At 47.7% G+C, this 17,439-nt stretch overlaps 1 protein-coding gene across 5 annotated transcripts in view; it reads left to right on the top strand.

Moving 5' to 3' along the window:
* Positions 1-214: 214 nt before the first annotated feature.
* TUFT1 (tuftelin 1) overlaps positions 215-17,439 on the top strand; it is a 29,383-nt gene continuing 12,158 nt past the window's right edge. For 3 of the 5 annotated variants that reach the window (XM_054711548.1, XM_054711549.1, XM_008147280.3), the window contains exons 1-6: positions 215-326; positions 12,518-12,592; positions 13,015-13,116; positions 14,829-14,915; positions 15,435-15,524; positions 17,076-17,141. In XM_054711548.1, coding sequence (XP_054567523.1) covers positions 267-326; positions 12,518-12,592; positions 13,015-13,116; positions 14,829-14,915; positions 15,435-15,524; positions 17,076-17,141 — 480 coding nt within the window. In that variant the 5' untranslated portion in view covers positions 215-266. The remainder of the gene's footprint in view (positions 327-12,517; positions 12,593-13,014; positions 13,117-14,828; positions 14,916-15,434; positions 15,525-17,075; positions 17,142-17,439) is intronic. The other 2 variants (XM_008147281.3, XM_054711550.1) reach the window with 2 other exon arrangements.

Raw genomic sequence — 17,439 nt, 5'->3', positions numbered from 1 at the left:
AAACAGCTCCTGGTAGCGCCCAAACCCCACCTTTATGGAAATCTGAGCTAGCGCAGAGGGGCGTGCCCTGAAACCTCGAAGCCACGCCCACCTCACGCTTTCGCCCACTCGTTGGGCGATCGACGCCTCCGGGGCGTGTCCTGTCGCCAGGCCCCGCCCCCGACGCGCCTATACAAGGGGGCGGTTCCGCGCGCGCCCGCCCAGTAGGCGCCGGACCGCAGTGCTGTAGGCTGAGTGCGGCGACCCCCACCCCCCGCACGAAGAAGATGAACGGGACGCGGGGCTGGTGTACCCTGGTGGACGTGCACCCGGAGGAGCAGACCGCGGTAAGAAAAAGAGGCCGCACCGTCTCCTCAGCTCGGTTATATTTTGGCTCCCGGTTCCGCCGCTCTCGCGCCCCGCGGCGAGTTCGCTGACATCACCTGGTGCCGCGCTCGGTGCTCGGTCAGCTCCTCGCCGCCGCGTTTCTCTGTCTCTCTTCTCCCGCCCCGCGGCGGGCAGTGGGGTTCTTGGGAAGTCGCGGGATGGAGACTCTTCGGAGGCTCGAGGACTCCAGGAGGTCCTGCCCTTGGGGAGGACACTGCGGCTCCTGCCCGTGGTCCGGCGCTGGTCTCCGGTGCGCGCTCCTCAGGCGTCCTGTCGGCGGTAGATCGGGTTGTAGGAGAATGAGATCCAGGGACCAGATCCCTGTGCTCTTTTGGACTTGAGGGCCCCACGAGGGAGGAGGTTAGGCTTTTCTGCGGATCCTAGTGACTTCAGCGGCCCTTCAAAGAACTTTTCGGTGCTTTGGGTGATCGGTAACAAAGGGTAGAGAGTGGAATCCCAGGGCTTAGACTGGAGGGTGGGGGCCTGTAGGACTGACTCCAGGTGCGCCGAGGGAGGCCGGGAACGCTCTCGCTAGCAGGGATAGCACTGGCCGCTTGGGGGTCACCTCTCTGCTGGGGTTTCTTCTCCCCCCTGGCAAGTTTTTCTGCTCCCTTCCCCCAATCGGCCAACCGATCGCTTCCTGGGGCGGTTTATTGGTTTTGCTTCCTTCTCCAGCATCCTAGCCTAGGGCGAGAAGATGCCGGAACCTGGGGTGAGAAGGGAAGGGAAGGGACTTAATGCGAGGGTCTCTGTACGGACTGAGGGTGCGGGAGAGAAGGGAGTTCTCCAAGGCTCACCGATCTGCCTCGCTCCCCTCACTCCCTGGCTCCCTGTCCCTGTCCTCTCCCTACCCCGGCTGACCATATGTTTTTTTTTTTCCCCTCCGAGAGGCAGAGGAAAGGTAACTGGTGGCTGAGGGTTTCTAGGCTCGGCTGGGGGAACTTAATCCGGAATAGGTGTGTACTATTTCATCGATTTCCAAGCTATTGTGGGTGAGAGTGAAATGGGAGCCAACCTCATGGGGAGTTTGTATCCCTCCCTCCCTCCCCCCACCCTGCACTCTGTATCTGATTCCCTTCCCCTCTTCCTGTCTCAGCAAGCTCCTGAGGTAGCTAGCTAACCCAGCTGCACCCGGATTGGCTCTTCTTCAAAGAATATTTACGGAATAGTTGCTCATTTCAAGTTAGGGTAGAGGCGATCACTGTTCACAGTCCCCCTCCGTTTCTGCCCAGGCTTTGTTTCTACCACCTTACAATACAGATCTTGCTGCTGCTGCACCCCAGTCTCTCTCCCACCCCCTACCCCCATCCCTGGTCTCTGTAGCCTGCCACTCCCCAGCTATGGGGTGCTGCAGAGATGGAAAAAATCCGTTTCCTATTGTGTCTCAGCTCCAAGTCCTCCACCATGCTTGCTCTTGCTCACTGTTTTGGTATGGTTGAGGCAGCTCGATGGGCATGAGGAAAAAAAGGAGAGGGGTGTTTGTGCTTCTTTTTGCTTGCTGTGGAACAGATCCAGAAAGGTCTTAAGACTAAGGCATTGGCAGTGTTGAGAATGAATTGACACCCTCTTCCATCCCTTGATGTTTTGCTGCTTGTCCAGTAGGGCAGCAAGTTGGTAGGAAAACCATGAACAAAGAATTCTAACCATAGTTTGAAGCTAACCAGAGACCTCCAGAGCAAGGGGAGACAGAAAATCACTTTTATTCCTTCTTTCTAGGTTGGAGTTGGGAGTTATTTACTTCAAAGCTGGGAATGAAATAATCATTGCCTAGATCTGATCTTGGAGACATTCCTGAGCTCTTAAGCAGGAGGGGATGATAAACATTCCCTCCATCATGGCACAGGCTTTGTCCTGGATTCCTCTCCTCTGAGCGAGCCTGCAGATAGAATTTATGGCTCTGAACAGCCCCCAGAAACTGTCATATATGCACCCCATTGAGTGAGTGCTCAGTGCATGAGCACATGAGTGAGTAAATGAACAGGTGTTTCTTCTGATGTCAGCAGTGTAGACATCAGTTGGCACACCAATTGTAGTTTAACCAATTGGTGTGCCCTGGTGAGGGTCAGGACCTTGGGACTCTTCTTGGCGATTCCCCACCAGCCAGGCCATGTGCCTCAGTGCGCCACACATGGACATGGAAATATGGCTCATAGGCTCTCTGGGCTGTTTTTAATTGTTGGAGGTAGAAGCAGCCGATATAAGGAGCCAGTATGTTTCAAACTGCAGATCATAACCACTAGTAGGTCTGAAATCAACTTAGTGGGTTAGAACCAGTATTAGAAAAGAAATAGATTCCAACTATATGACATTATGGCAAAGACAAAACTATGGAGACAATAAAAATGATCAGTAGTTTCCAGGAGTTTTGGGGGGTGAGGAGATGATTAATAGATAGAGCACAGAGGGTTTTTTAGGGCAGTGAAAATACTCTGTATGAAATAATGATTGCCCAAACCTATAGAATCCATAACACCATTCACTTCATTAAAGTGAACCCTAAGGTGAAATATCAACTTTGGGTGGTTATGATGTGTCAGTGTAGGTTCATCCTTGGTTAAAAAAAAAAAAAAAAAAGTAGGTATATGGGAAATCTTTGTACCTTCCCATTAATTTTGTTTTAAACCTTAAAACTGCTCTAAAAAAAAACCAAAACAGTCTTAAAAAAGGAAATAGAATGAACACTCTCAGAGTGTTAGGATAGATGTTTTTGGCAAAAATTTTGTTTCAGTTATATATATATATATATATATATATGTACATATTATGTGTGTGTGTATTGGCTTGTGATGTAAAATGTATTTTTTAGGTCAAAAGTTTGTAAACAACTGTAGTAAGTTACATTGGCAAATGAAAGCACAAATCAACCTCAAACATTAGATATTCCCATTAAGTTTCTTTGGTTATAAGCAACAGAGTGACTCCACCTAACTTAAGCAGGAGAGGAATTTATTAGAAGGAAATGGGTAGCTCAAAAAATTTAAGGGGAAGCTTAAAAAGTCTGAACCTAGGGAGTCCGGGGGCCTATGTAGGTGGAAGGAGCTAATGGAGGGTTATTACTTCTAGGTGGATTGGTTCTAGCTGTTTTAAGTATTTTTGCCATTCTGCTCAAGATTCCAGGAAGTGGGTGCCGTTGGCCCTGTGACCTCCTTGGCTAGGGCACGGGGTTCCTTGATGACAGGCCCATCCTTGATTGACAGGAGGGAGATTCTCCAAAGCAAAACCCAAGTGCTTCTACCAGTGGAAGATGGAAGTTGTGTGGCAAACGCAGCAAGTGTTCGCTGCATTAGATTATGGTTGGCTTATCTCTGACTTTCTTTCTTTTTCTTTTAAGATAATTTTTCAGTGCTGGTTGGACGTCATCCCATGCATCCAAAGGTTGCAGTTCGAATCCCTCCTGTTCAGGGCACATGCCCAGGTTGCCGGCTTGATCCCCACAGGGGGCATGCAGGAGGCAGCTGATGTTTCTTTCCCTCTCCTTTCCCCTCTGTCTAAAAATCAATTTAAAAAATCTTAAAAAAATAAAATCTTTTTTTCAAAGGAAAAAATATGCATGATTTTTAAAAGATCTAATAATAGCAAAAGGCTTTTAAAAGAAAATAGCAAGGCCCTGGCTGGTTTGGCTCAGTGGTTTGGCTCATAGGACTGCCGACCAAAGAGATCACGGGTTCGATTCCTGGTCAAGGGCACGTACCTGGGTTGCAGGTTCCAGCACCAGCCCCAGCCCCAGTCCACTTATCTCTCTTACATCGAAGTTTCTCCCTCCTCCTCCCCCTTCCCCTCTCCCTCTCCATTCCACTCTTTCTAAAAAAAAACAATGGAAAAAATATCCCCGGGGTGAGGATTAACAACAACAAAAAGAAAAATAGCAAGTAGTTCCCTGCCTCAAGTCCTCTCCACTTTCAACTCTTTTAACTCCTTTGTCTGGTGTTTACCTCATGTTTCTAAATAATGTGTTTATAGTGATGCTTTTTGATCTGTTAGTTTTAGACATCTATTGATTACCTGCTGTGGGGATTACAGGAAAGTTTATACTCCCACCCCTTACACCCTCTCTTTTTCTTCTCCCATTCTCTTAAGGTAATTGCATCACAGTTCTTGGCTAGACTATGATTTTTGTGATTTCTGTTAATAGCATGTGGTTAAGAGCCTGGTTTTGGGAATCTGACCTAGTGGGCTATCAGGGCTTCAATATTTGTTTTGCTCAAGATCACGTCGGTAAATTACTTAATCTCGTCAGTCTCGTTTTCCTCATCGGTAAAACAGGGATAATAATTGCACCCTTCTCCTAAGGTTGTAAGGATTAAGTAAGGTAATGCATAGGAAGCCACAGTGCCTGGCACATGGTTAATGCTCAGATATTAGTTTTATTTTCTGTTTGCTACTCCCTGGCTTAGACTAGACTGCTGTGCCTCCCCAGAGACCCTTGGCCAAGGCATAGAGGAACTGTCTGGTCTGGTCCGTGTTTGCTCCTTCTCATTATGTTGGTTCTTCTCTGTTCCTTTCCCCTTTCCTCTGCCAGGGGAGGAAGGAGACACCTGAAGATAAGAAGGGCCTGTAGGTAGACCCAGGGTGAAGACCTGGGTGACCTCTGCTAGTCCCAGCTCAGCCAGGACTGGCTTAGACAGAGTGATGGTCGAGGTTCACATTTTGGCATCCCCCTCTGGGCCCCTTTCCTTCTCCATGGGAGAGGCAGCTGGTGTCGCATGATGGGCTCTGTGACAGGTGATTCCCTTTAAAGAATCCGTCAGTGTTACCCTTCCTTAGATATTTGCATATTTTTCATCTTCTAATTTTGTATCTTGATTAGTCTTGATCAGAGAGGTTTTCTCGATGCCCTGGTGAATTTGGAATTTTTTTCATCTGCTGCACCTTTGTCTTTACCCTGGAATAGGTGTCATTCCTTTAGGACCTCAGAAAGCTGAATTTGTTTACTACCAAGTCTTTCCTGAGCCCATTCTTTTTTTTTTAACTTTTTACTTTATGTTTTTATTGATTGTTTTAAAGAGAGGGGGAGGGAGGGGGGTAGAGAGATAGAAACAATGATAAGAGAGGAACTTTGATTGGCTGCCCCCTACTGGGGATCAAGCCTGCAACCCGGCATGTGCCCTGACCGGAAATGGAACCGTGACCTCTTGCTTCATGGGTCAATGTTCAACTACTGAGCAACACTGGCTGGGTGAGCCCCACTCTTCTAAAAAAAAATCTCTCTATATAAAAGCCTAATATGCAAATTATCCCCATGGGAGTTCCACCGGGAGATCGATCGCTCGCTATGATGTATGCTGACCACCAGGGGGCGGTGCGGAACGAAGGAAGGCCCTGGCTGACAGCTGGCAGCCGTGGAAGGGAGCCCCCGGCTGGCAGCTGGAAGGCCCTGATTGGCCCTGATAGCCAGCCAGGCCTAGGGACCCTACCCATGCATAAATTTTGTGCAATGGGCCTCTAGCATATATAACTAAAGTTGTGATTTATTGAAGGCTTACCATGGGCTTCATTTTATTATGACAGCTTTATTGAGATATAATTTACATACTGCAAAAATCATTCCTTTAAAGTGTACAGTGGTTTTCAGTATTTTCAGAGTTGTACAGTCAAGACAATCAATTTTAGAACATTCATCCCCCCCCCCATGAAGAAACACTGATTCATTAGCATCACTCATGCCCATCTCCCACTTCAAGCCATAGACAACCACCAGTCTACTTTCTTTATGGATTTGCCTATTCTAGATGTTTTATATAAATGTAATCATAGTTATGTATGCAATTCTTTGTGGCTGATTTCTTTCAGTTAGCATGATGTTTTTAAGGTTGATCCATGTTGTAACATGAATCAGTACTTCATTCCTTTTTATGGGTGAGTAATATTCCATCATGTGACTATATTATCACGTGTTCATCTTGGATAAATGTTGGTGGGCATTTGGGTTGCTTCTACTTTTTGTCTATGAATAATGCTGCCATAAACATTTGTTGACACATTTTTGTGTTGACCTTTGTTTTAATTTCTCTTGGAGAGAAATACCTAGAAGTGGAATTGCTGGGCCAGAATATTTGCATTTTAAAGTCGGATTCCTTTGGAGTCCTTGATGCTTACTCTAAAGGAATGAATGAATGAATTCTAAAATGATGGAAGCCCTGGCTGTGTGACACCTGGGTGGGGAAGAAACTCCTGGGCAGAGGCACCTTTCAAGTTTGGTGACTGACTCTTCCTTCCACTCATGATGACACCTGCCCCAAGCTCAAGCCATAAATTCCTCCTCACACCATTTCATCTCCTTCATTCATTGCCAGAGTCTTAACGTTCAGGAGCATTACAGCTGAGGTGTCCAGGTCAACCAGGAATTTGGGGAATCCTCTGCCAGAGGATCTGGGAGAGGAGGCTTACTCAATCACCATGCAGTTGGCACCAGCATTGGCCCATATTTCTCCAGGGTGGGTGTGTGTGTGCGCCCAGATGGTTTCGGTTCCAGGCACCGGTTCCAGGCACGTGTGCTCAGAGCAGGTGGGACAAGCTTCCCTGCCTGCTGGTAATTCTGGTATATGCCTCTTTGGGTTATACAGAGTCTTGTGAAATACCTTTGTTTCCTGGGGTGGGGAGGTTTAGTTGGAGAAATGGGTATGTGCCAGGGAGGCTAGTGGCCCAGATTTAAGCTTGGCCTCAGCAGGGACCGGAAGAGGAGAAGAAAATATAGGGTAGGATTGGAGTGGGTAGATGAAGGAAGAAAGAGGAAATGGGGGTCACAAAAGGGGAAAAAAACCACAGACAAAAGGTAGTCAGAGACTAAAGAGGGCAGGGTCACTGGTGCCAGCCCTTTGAGGGGAGGGGGCACTGAGGAACCACGCCTTCATCGACATTGGCTGGGCACTTGGGCAGGTTCCTGGAGAGAGACTGGCTCAGCAAAAGGGCATGTCCTTCGGAGCTGAGAGCTTGGCAGCCCACCTTCCTCTATGTGAACACTCTCCTTGCTAGGGCCCAGCTTGTCCCGTGCCAGGGCTCCAGGTAGTGAGAAGGGCTGCCCCATCCTAAGTCCCTTTTTCTCATCCCACCTCCCACTCACCCGTTAGCCCTCTGAATAGAGGTTTTCCAGCCCATGGTATTGGGCAGGTAGCCAGACAGAAAGCAGACACCTGCTTTGTGGGCTCGTCTGTGGGGAGGAGTGGGAATGACTCCTTGTGTCAGACTCAATAAAGGGCCACTTCTGGCCCAGAGAGCTCTCAGAGGGCAGGACCAAGGACACCTGACACCTGCCAGCTGAGTGGGTTGGGAGCCTCCGCAGAGAGGGGATAGGCCCCCATCTGGCCCTCTTCTTTGATTTTAGTGGGGCTTTCCTCACCCTGGCCTCTTGGGAGTCAGTATTTCAAGGGGCGAGCTATGCCCATTTCTCAGAGCGGGACAACTGAGGTGGCTGTGACTGCAGTCATTTGAGAGACCACATACATTTGGGTGGAAGAAGGGACGGTTGAGGAACAACGCAATGGAGTAGCGGGTTACAGGGTGAAGATGAATTAAGGACGCTGATTTCCAGCTCAGGGGCAGTCTGCACTTCCCTTACTTCCTCTTAGAAAGACCCTTGACCCTCACCCACCCCTCAGTCCGCATGGCCCGCCTAGAAGCCTGGGGAGTGGGGTTGGGGGAAACCTAGATTTTCCCATAGATCTTTCCCTGTTCACATGAGCCTGAGAGTGAGAACCTCTGGGTCCTCGCTATTTATCTCCCAGCGTCTAGATCTCTAACCCCTCAGCTGTGTGTTTACCCCTCCCTCCCGCTCCGAGCAGTGAGTCACAGCAGGAGATTTGTTTGAACAGAGCGAGAGGCCGCCTGTAATTTGAAGGTGGCTGGGCCTCCCCAGGCCTGTTTATGAGGTTCGAGGCTGCTTACCTTGTGATTAGCTCTGTTCCTGTTTCCCCTGGAGAAGAATGCTCCACTGTGTCCTGCCCTTCAGAGAATCCCCAGTGGGGACCACCCTGCTAGACATTAGGGGGCATTCCTAAAGTCCCGGAGCCACTGAAAGCCCTGAGGTCACTCTAGCTCCAGAAAACAGCCAGGGCCACCAAGCAGAGGGGCCCGGGTTCCCTCCTGGACTCTGGATTGGGGTTGTGCGGTGAGGTCTGTGACCTTGCTGCCTGGGTTCTCTGATTTTGGAGGATGAGGTGCCAGGAACCCTAGATTTATTCACAGGCTCCATTTAGACAGTTTGTCTCACTCTTTCCTCCTCCCCTGCTCTTCCCCCTCTCATTCCCTCCCCCCCCCCCCCCCCCCCCCCCCGCCCTGGCCCTCCTCCCTTGCAGTCTTTCCAGAGCTCCTTGGGAAAGTAAGGCTGTGATTTATGGTTGGCAAAGCACTTTCACACTGTGTCTACACATGTCCCTGCCTGCCTAAAGGCAGGGTAGGTATTATCATTCCCATTTTGCAGATAGGAAACTGAGGCCCAGAGAAAGAAAGTGATTTGCTGAAGGATGAATAGCCGTCAGTGGGACTCAGACCTTACCTCTGACTCCAAGTTCGGTACTGGCCCTCCTCTCTCTCTTTTTAAAAAAAATCTATTTAATTATAGGAGTGCTGCACAAGTACATTTTTGTTGCTCCTTTATATTCTATAGCTCACTTTTTCACTTAAAATTAATTTTGAAATTCATTCATGTCGATAGAGGTAGCTGTACTTCATGTATTTTCACAGCTGAATGTCATTGTACTAATACACCCAGAGCTGATTCATGCATTTGCTTATCAGTGGACCATCCGGGTTGCTTCCAGTGTTTTGCCATTGCAAGCATGCTGCTGTGAGCACACTTGCACACATCTTATTTTGGCCCTTCCTCAGTCCGTAAGTCGGTAACACTGGTGTTTTAACTTGCAGTTTCTTGACTACTAGTAAGGTGGAGCATCTTCTACATATCCATTGGTCTCTTATTTCTTCGGAGAGCTGCCTTTCTTAGCCTTTGCTCATTTCTCCCCTTAACTTCCCCCTCCTCTTAGTGCCCGCTTTCCCCAGTACTTCATACTGCTTCTCTAAACTGAGGGCTCCGAGCCAAAACCGGTTTGGCTCAGTGGATAGAGCGTCGGCCTGCGGACTCAAGGGTCCCAGGTTCGATTCCGGGCAAGGGCATGTACCTTGGTTGCGGGCACATCCCCAGTAGGGGGTGTGCAAGAGGCAGCTGATCAATGTTTCTCTCTCATCGATGTTTCTAACTCTCTATCCCTCTCTCTTCCTCTCTGTAAAAAATCAATAAAATATATGAAAAAAGAAAAATAAACTGAGGGCTCCGAGCTTCCCGCCTGGAACACATCTTTCAAGTACCGGTCTAGCCAGGCATTGTGCTAAAAATAAGCTCTCCTTGTCAAGGAACTTGGGATTTTACTGGGGAAGATGACTGAATACGTAGTTAACGAAGGAATGAGGTGGGTCCGTGTGAACAGTGTGGGATGTGTAGTGTGCAGGGAGCAGGCTCTGGCTGAGGAGTGCTGGGGTAGGACCTTCAGAGAAAGGACACCAGGCTGAGCTATGAAGGCTGAGTGGGAATTTTCCAAGGAGGCGAGAGAAAGGAGGGTGACCCAGGAGGAGAAAACAATGCGTGCACCTGTGGGGAGGTGGGAGCGTGTGCTGCATTAGAAGACTGACCAGGAGAAGGAGAGCTTTGGATTGGACGCCTTTCTACACTTGGATTGGGAAAGTTTGGGGAGGTTAGAGTGTGGGGTACAGGTGGGGTACCGGTGGGAGCCAAGGCGTTATGTGCTATAGACAGTGATAGGCCCCATCATGAGGTGATTTTAATGCCACAGTAAGGGTATTTCATTTTTGTTTGCCTTTTTTTTTTTAAAGCATTCTATTTAACAATAACATACACCCATAAAAGTGCATATGTCCTAAATGTACAGTCAAGCAATTTTCACAAACTGGACACACTCCTCTAACCAGCACCCAGATAAGAAACAAGTCATTACCAGCAACTACAGAAGTGTTCCTCATGTCCCTTTATCGGCATTAACTACTCTGCACCCTGAAGGTAACTACTATCCTGACTTCTAAAGCATATATTCATTTTGCTTGTTTTTATACTTTTTATTTTAGTGGAGTCATGAGGTATACTTTGGTGTCTGGATTCTTTTGTTAATATTACTGTGAGGTTGCCGTGCCCCTGGGTCCGGCCGAGACCAAACCAGAGGGAGTCGGACCTCCGTTACCACCATTTGTCCACCATCCAGAGCTGAGGGGTCAGTGCTGACATGTACACATAAGGAACTGGTGGACATTGAAATTGGGTCTCAAAAGAACTGTTGGTCCAGAAAGAAACTCACTACAGACTGATTCATTTGCCTGTCAGCATAACTATTATTGCTCGTCTCACATTCAGTTCTTATAAGTATATATCTAGTGACATATGATCTCGCTCATCTAGGGGAAATGATGAACAACATAGACTGAGGAACAAGAACAGAACCAGAAACAAGGAGGCATCGATCGGACTATCGGGCCTCAGAGGGAGGATAGGGGAGGTTGGGAGGAGGGGGGAGAGATCAACCAAAGGACTTGTGTGCATGCATATGAGCCTATCCAACGGTTAAGTTCAACAGGGGGTTGGGGCATCCGTGGGGAGGGATGTGGGATGGGAATGGAGGGATGAGGACAAATATGTGACACCTTAATCAATTAAGAAATTAAAAAATATATATATTACTGTGAGGTTTATCCATGTTGCATGTACAGTACTTCATTCTTTTTTTTTTTTTAAGAAATCAGTTGCTTTTAAAATATATTTTTTTTATTGATTTCAGAGAGGAAGGAAGAGGAGAGAGAGATAGAAACATCCATGATGAGAAAGAATCATGGATCGGCTGCCTTCTGCACGTCCCCCACTGGGGATCGAGCCCACAACCCGGGCATGTGCCCTTGACCGGAATCGAACCTGGGACCTTTCAGTTCACAGGCCGATGCTCTATCCACTGAGCCAAACCGGCTAGGTCTACTTCATTCTTTCTCTTGTATACTGTTCCATTGTATGGCTATGTCAAAATCATCCATTCTACTCTTGATGACTATTAGGGTAATTTCTAGTTTTTGCCTATTAAAATGCCGTTATGAAGATACTAGTATATGTTTTTATGGGGAACATATGCAGGCATTTCTGTTGGGAGGATAACTAGGTGTGGAGTTGCTCTGTTATAGGGTAGGCTTATGTTCATCTTTGGTGGATTTCCCAAAGTGATTGTGACAATGAGCAATCCCACTGCCAGTGTTTGAGAGTTTCAATTATTCCAAATCCCCCACCGTTTGGATTTTTTTGTTTGTTTTCATTCTTATGGGTAATTTGTACTATTATCTTATGGTTCTGGTTCTTTGATGATGATGACTAATGAGGGTGAATCCTTTTTTCATTGACCATTTGGATATCCTCCTATGTGATGTGTTTATTAAGTTGTTTTGCCCATTTTTCTGTTGGGCACTCTCTCCCTCTTTCTCTCCTTCCCTCCCCACCCCTTTCTTTCTTCTTTTAAATATTTTTTAAAAAAATGTGAAATTATTTTATATTTACAGAAAAATTACAAAGATAGTACAGGGAATTCTTGTATGTTTTTCACCCAGTTTTCCCTAATCTTAACGTCTTACACAACCATGGTAGATTTGGTGTACAGGCAGGAATCTGCTTCTTCCTTTGAAATGAGGCTGATCTCCAGGTAAATACCTATTGTCTTGCCTTCTTTCATTTGGATAATTTCTGTGTGGCCCATAGAAGCAGGAGTTTGGTTCAGGAAAGATATCCTGGTCTTGTAAAATATATCAATAACTTCTTGGTTGGCTGCCAGGTGCAGAAAATCTGGATCGGGGATGACCAATCCAGGGATGCCCTCTTCAGGGAAAAGGGAGTCCATGCAATGCGCTTCCTGTAATCTGAGGACCAGGGTGGCCCCTCTGGCGCTGCATGGGGCCGTGTGCTGTGTGGGGTACAGAGTGCTGTCAGAAGTCCCAGGGGCAGCCTGCCACACTGAGGTGGCCTGATCCTGGGCAAGCTGATGTCACCTCTCCAGACCTCAGCTTTCCTCGTCTGTGAAATGGCGATAATAAGGCCCACCCCACAGGGCTGGCAAAAGTGCACCTGGGCCCGTCGTAGACCGAAGATAAAGGTTGATGTTGCTGTCATTGTCATTATTAGGGCAGCGTGGACATTCTCAGGCTGACTCTCCAGAGTGAACTGACAGGAGATGAACTTGAACACATAGCCCAGAAGGTATGGAGGTCTCTGGTGGGGTGAGGCCTCCTCCCCTCGGCCAGTCCTCCCTTGCCGATGACCCCGCATTCCAGTGCTGCCTCAGGGCACCCCTGCCGCTGCCTGGGAGCGCTTCCTTTCCGGCACACCCAGCGTCCCTCAGCACGTGCTGCTTTGGAGGATGGGGAGACCCCCACTAAAACGGAAACTAACCTGCAGTTTCTACTAATTTTCTCCGTCTGGTGTTCTTGCTGCTGTGTGGCTTCTGGTAGAGGTTCTGGAATGAATGTTTGGAGGGAAAGTCAGACTAACCCTCCAAGTCTCTGGAGGAGCAGGTTGTCTGCATTGGCCAAGGTGCAGAAGTTCTGGGCTTGCCATATAGTTTCTGAGCCACCTCTCTCTCTCTCTCTCTTTCTCTCTCTCTCTCTCTCTCTCTCTCTCAGGCGGGCAGGAAGACCTATGCCATGGTGTCTGGCCACTCACCCAGTCATTCTCTGGCCTCAGAACTGGTGGAGTCCAACGATGGACATGAGGAGATCATTAAGGTAAGCTCAGTTCACCCTCCACTTTCTCCCTCCATCCTTTCTCCCTACTGCATGTGAGAGGCAGCAGTGGCTGACTTTGCCAAAGGGAACTTCTGGTGTGACTAGGAAGAACCGGACCTGTGATGCTAGCTCCTGATCATCTCCTGGAAAAATCTTAATTAACACCAGGAGACCAGTCAGTCTGTAGTGACTGATGCAGCTGGCCCCGACATGGGGATGGATGGGATGACCTTCCTTCGTGTCTGTCTACTGACCGTATTTAGGGTTGGAGGATGGAGACAAGTGGGAGGTGTGTTTATGGAACTTAGTTTTAAAAATTAAAACAATTTTTGTGATTTCTTTTTATTTAAGAAAAGTTTTTAAAAATTGATTTGATGGAGAGAGAAACATTGATCAGTTGCCTCCCAAACATGCCCCAACTGGGAATCTAGCCCACAACCGGGGTATGTGCCCTAACCAGGAATCGAACCCACCATCTTTCTGTGTACAGGACGATGCTCCAACTGAGCCGCACTGGCCAGGACTTAGATTCCTTTTCATAAAACAGCTTTTTGAGATACAGTTCACATATCATACAATCAATTTAAAGTGTTCAGCGGTTTTTAATATATTCACAGAGTTGAGCAACCAACATGACTATTAATACCAGATCACTCCTTCCAGCTCCTGGCAATCACTAATCTACTTTCTGTCTTGATGGATTTGCCTCTTCTAGACATTTCATGGAATAATACAACAGGTGGCCTTTTGAGCCTGGCTTCTTTCACTTGGCATATTTTTAAAGTTTAGCCATGTTGTAACTTATGTCAATATGTTAAAGTTATGCATGGCCCTTAAAGAAAGTAAAACTACCCTATAATTCTATCAATGTAATCGTTGTTAACAAGCATAGAATTGACTCTAGCCGGTTTGGCTCAGTGGATAGAGCGTCAGCCTGCTGACTGAAGGATCCTGGGTTCGATTCTGGTCAAGGGCACGTACCTTGGTTGCAGGCTCCTCCCCGGCCCTGGCCCTGGTCAGGGTGTGTGCAGGAGGCAACCAATCGATGTTTCTCACTGTCTTTCTCTCTCTCTCTCTAAAAGTCAATGGAAAAATACCCTTTGGTGAGGATTAAAACAACAACAAAACAGAATTGTATTATATACTTTATTTTACAATTTGCTTGCCTCCTCCCCCCCCCCCGCCAATTTAATTGTAGTTTATACCATCTTCGTGTCCATAAATGTAAATATCTGGTATTCTAATGGCTGCATGGTATTCTGTTAAGATACCATAATTTATTTATGTAATTTCCCATTGTTAGACATTTGTCTGTTTATATTTTTGCAACCATAAACAGTATTTTGCCAAACATGTTATTAAATTGTATGTCTTATATAACACAAGTAATAAACATTTTCTCAATTGTAAAGTATTCAAGCATGTTATGTAGAGAAAAACGTGTAAATTCCCTTTACAACCCTCTTTCCATGAATTTATATATGAATGTTTATGCCAGTTTGGCTAAATTTATTTCATTAGGCTGAATTTCCAGGAGTAGGTTTGATAGGCGGAAGAGTAAATACAGTTGTAAGTCTTCTGATCGGAATCACCACACTGCCAGCCTGCAAGGTGTAACAGTTTACCCTCCCACCAGCCGTGTCTGAGTGAGGCCGCCTGGGAACTGATGTAACTGAGGCTTCTTAACTAAGCGGCGTGGTTCTCTGTTTCAGGTGTACCTGAAGGGGCGGTCTGGAGACAAGATGATCCACGAGAAGAATATCAACCAGCTGAAGAGTGAGGTCCAGTACATCCAGGAGGTGGGCACCCCTTCTCTCGGGGAGATGACCATGGTCATTTCTCTAAATCTCACACTTTTTGGCTCTTTTGTGGGTTCTGATTTTCTCCCTTCTGCTCCCTGCATATCTCTAAAGTGCCACCATGCCCAGTCATATGTTAAATATCACTTCTGACCCTTCTATTAGTCAACAAATACTTAATAAATGCTCTGTGCCTAGCATTACCCCCAGCCATTCCATCTGGAATTGCCAGCTTTGCTCTCCCAGCTTTTCCTCACCTTCACCCCGTCTCCATATCACTTGTTTGGCTTTTGTGTTGCGTGCCTCCCCAGCCAGAATGTGAGCTCCCGGGGCAGGGGTTTTGCTAATTTTGTTGTTTGTGTAGGAGGCACTGGGCTGGAGCCCCACTTAGCTAGAGACTCTCCTTCCCCCGGCCTGACTCCTAGGGGTGCAGTGGGGGATGGGCGCAAAGGTGGGTGAGTGGGGTGCTCTCTTTCTCTAACCCAAGGCTGAAGCTCACTCCTTGTCCTCCCCTCCCAGGCCAGGAGCTGTCTGCAGAAGCTGCGGGAGGATATAAGCAGCAAGCTCGACAGAGATCCAGGCGAGTCTCACCACCGACAGGAGATACAGGTAAAGGGAAATGGTCCGGGGTTGGGTCCCCACGGAGGAGGCGGGGTGGTGCCAGGCAGTCCCATTTACCATTTGTCCCGTGGGTGCTAACACCACTGCCAGCAAAGGAGAGAGTGTAGGTGATGCTGGCTTCCCCGAGCACGCCCAGCCTTGGTAAGGCACATCTCAGCCCCTGTATCAGTGCCCCTGTTCCTAAGACACTGCCCCTAAATTGGACTGATTTCAATAAAATTATTGTTAACTTGTTGGCAAAAGCTCTTACCTCTAAGGATTCTGTGATCTGTCTTCCTGTCATACAGAGTCTGATAAAGCAGATAGTCACCTATAAATCCAAGCTGATAAATTGCTCTTGCTCAATTCGGGTGACTCCTTGTCTGTTACTCATCTGTGTATGTCGCTACCTCTGTCCTTGAGGGGAAGCTCCTCAAGGTTAGGGTTTACCTCTGTCTCCACTCCCCTCACCCTGCCCAGGGGCTGGGATGCAGAAGGTCATCGGTAAATGTTTGTTCAATTGCACTAATTGGAGAGGCCTTTTGGGATAGATACTCCTGGGATCCTGCTTTTCAGCTTTTCTCAAATTTGAGGGTAGAAATGTCCTCAGGAAGCAGACTTCTCTCTCTCTCTCTCTCTCTCTCTCTCACACACACACACACACACACACACACACACACACACACACACGTTAGATTCTGGCCTGTCCCTCCTTCCCTTGCATTTGGTTTGGGCGGGGTGGTCTTTCTTCGGCAGCCCCTGCCCTCATTCTCCTGAGGGGAATCGTGACCTAGAAGCTAGTGCCAGCTGAGTTCCTCTTTGGCTTGGGCGTGCACTGGCTGTGTGGCCGATTCCTCCTAAGGCATTTTGCTTTGGCTGAAGGTAGGACTTTGGCTGCCTGAGCTCACGTCTGTTTCTGGGAGGGCCTCCGTCAGGTGACTGAAGAACATAAGTGCTCAGAGACTGGCCCGGAAGTCCGGGCCCCTTGTTTGCACAGCCAGCAGTCATGTGATGAAGGATCAGGTTTGGGGCTGGAAAGAATGGCAGCTAATGCTCCTTCCCCTTAAGGTTTGTGATTTGTCAAACCTTGTCAGGATCCCTAAGGGGCAAGGGCAATGGTTTGTGGCAGGCAGCTGCTTGTATTCCCTGGGCTGCCAGGCACGGACCTGCATGTTTTCCAGTCTGTTGAGAGGTGTTAGCCTGAGGTTTCCTGCATCCTCCCTACCAGGCTAGAGTATTCCCTCTCAAGGTAGCACACCTTTCTCCACTTCTCTCCTTTCCATTTTCCCACATAGCACTGGTCTCCCTTCCATTCCATTCCATTCCATTCCCTTCCCCCTTCCCTTCTCTTCCCTCTCCCCTTCCCTTCCCTGCCCTTCCTCTCCCTTCCCCTCCTCTCCCCTCCCTTCTCTTCCTCTTCTCCCTCCTCCTCATTCTCCTTATCTATCTATCTATCTATCTCTGTCTATCTAAGATTTGAGATCTTAGAAGAATAATGTTTTGAAGTTTGTTGCTTGGGACTGTTCTAACTACCAGTTTTTGGTTTTTCCTTTTGAACAGGTGGTGCTAGAGAGGCCAAATGGTTTTAGTCAAAGTCCCACGACGCTGTATAGCAGCCCACCTGAGGTAGGTGACAAGGAAAACAGTGGTCACTGCTGCTTAGCCAGGAGGCAGGCTATCCTCCTCCCTGGCCCCTTTCATTAGTGCTTTCTCTCGCACTCTGCACCATATGTAAGAGTAGAACTAACTTGCTATAAAAATTCAAACATATAAAACAGAAATTCTCTTTCCCTAATCCCACTCCTTGGAAGTATCCACTGTTAACAGATTGAAATGGGTGGATCCTGCTAGAACAGTGCTTCTTGGCCTTTGCTGTCCTTTGGGAATGACCTTGGGAGCTTTAAAGGGCAGGTTGCCTGTATGC

The sequence above is a fragment of the Eptesicus fuscus genome, chromosome 22 (genome assembly GCF_027574615.1).
Source record: "Eptesicus fuscus isolate TK198812 chromosome 22, DD_ASM_mEF_20220401, whole genome shotgun sequence".
NCBI lineage: Eukaryota > Metazoa > Chordata > Mammalia > Chiroptera > Vespertilionidae > Eptesicus > Eptesicus fuscus.
This window is presented reverse-complemented; position numbering and strand designations above follow the sequence as displayed.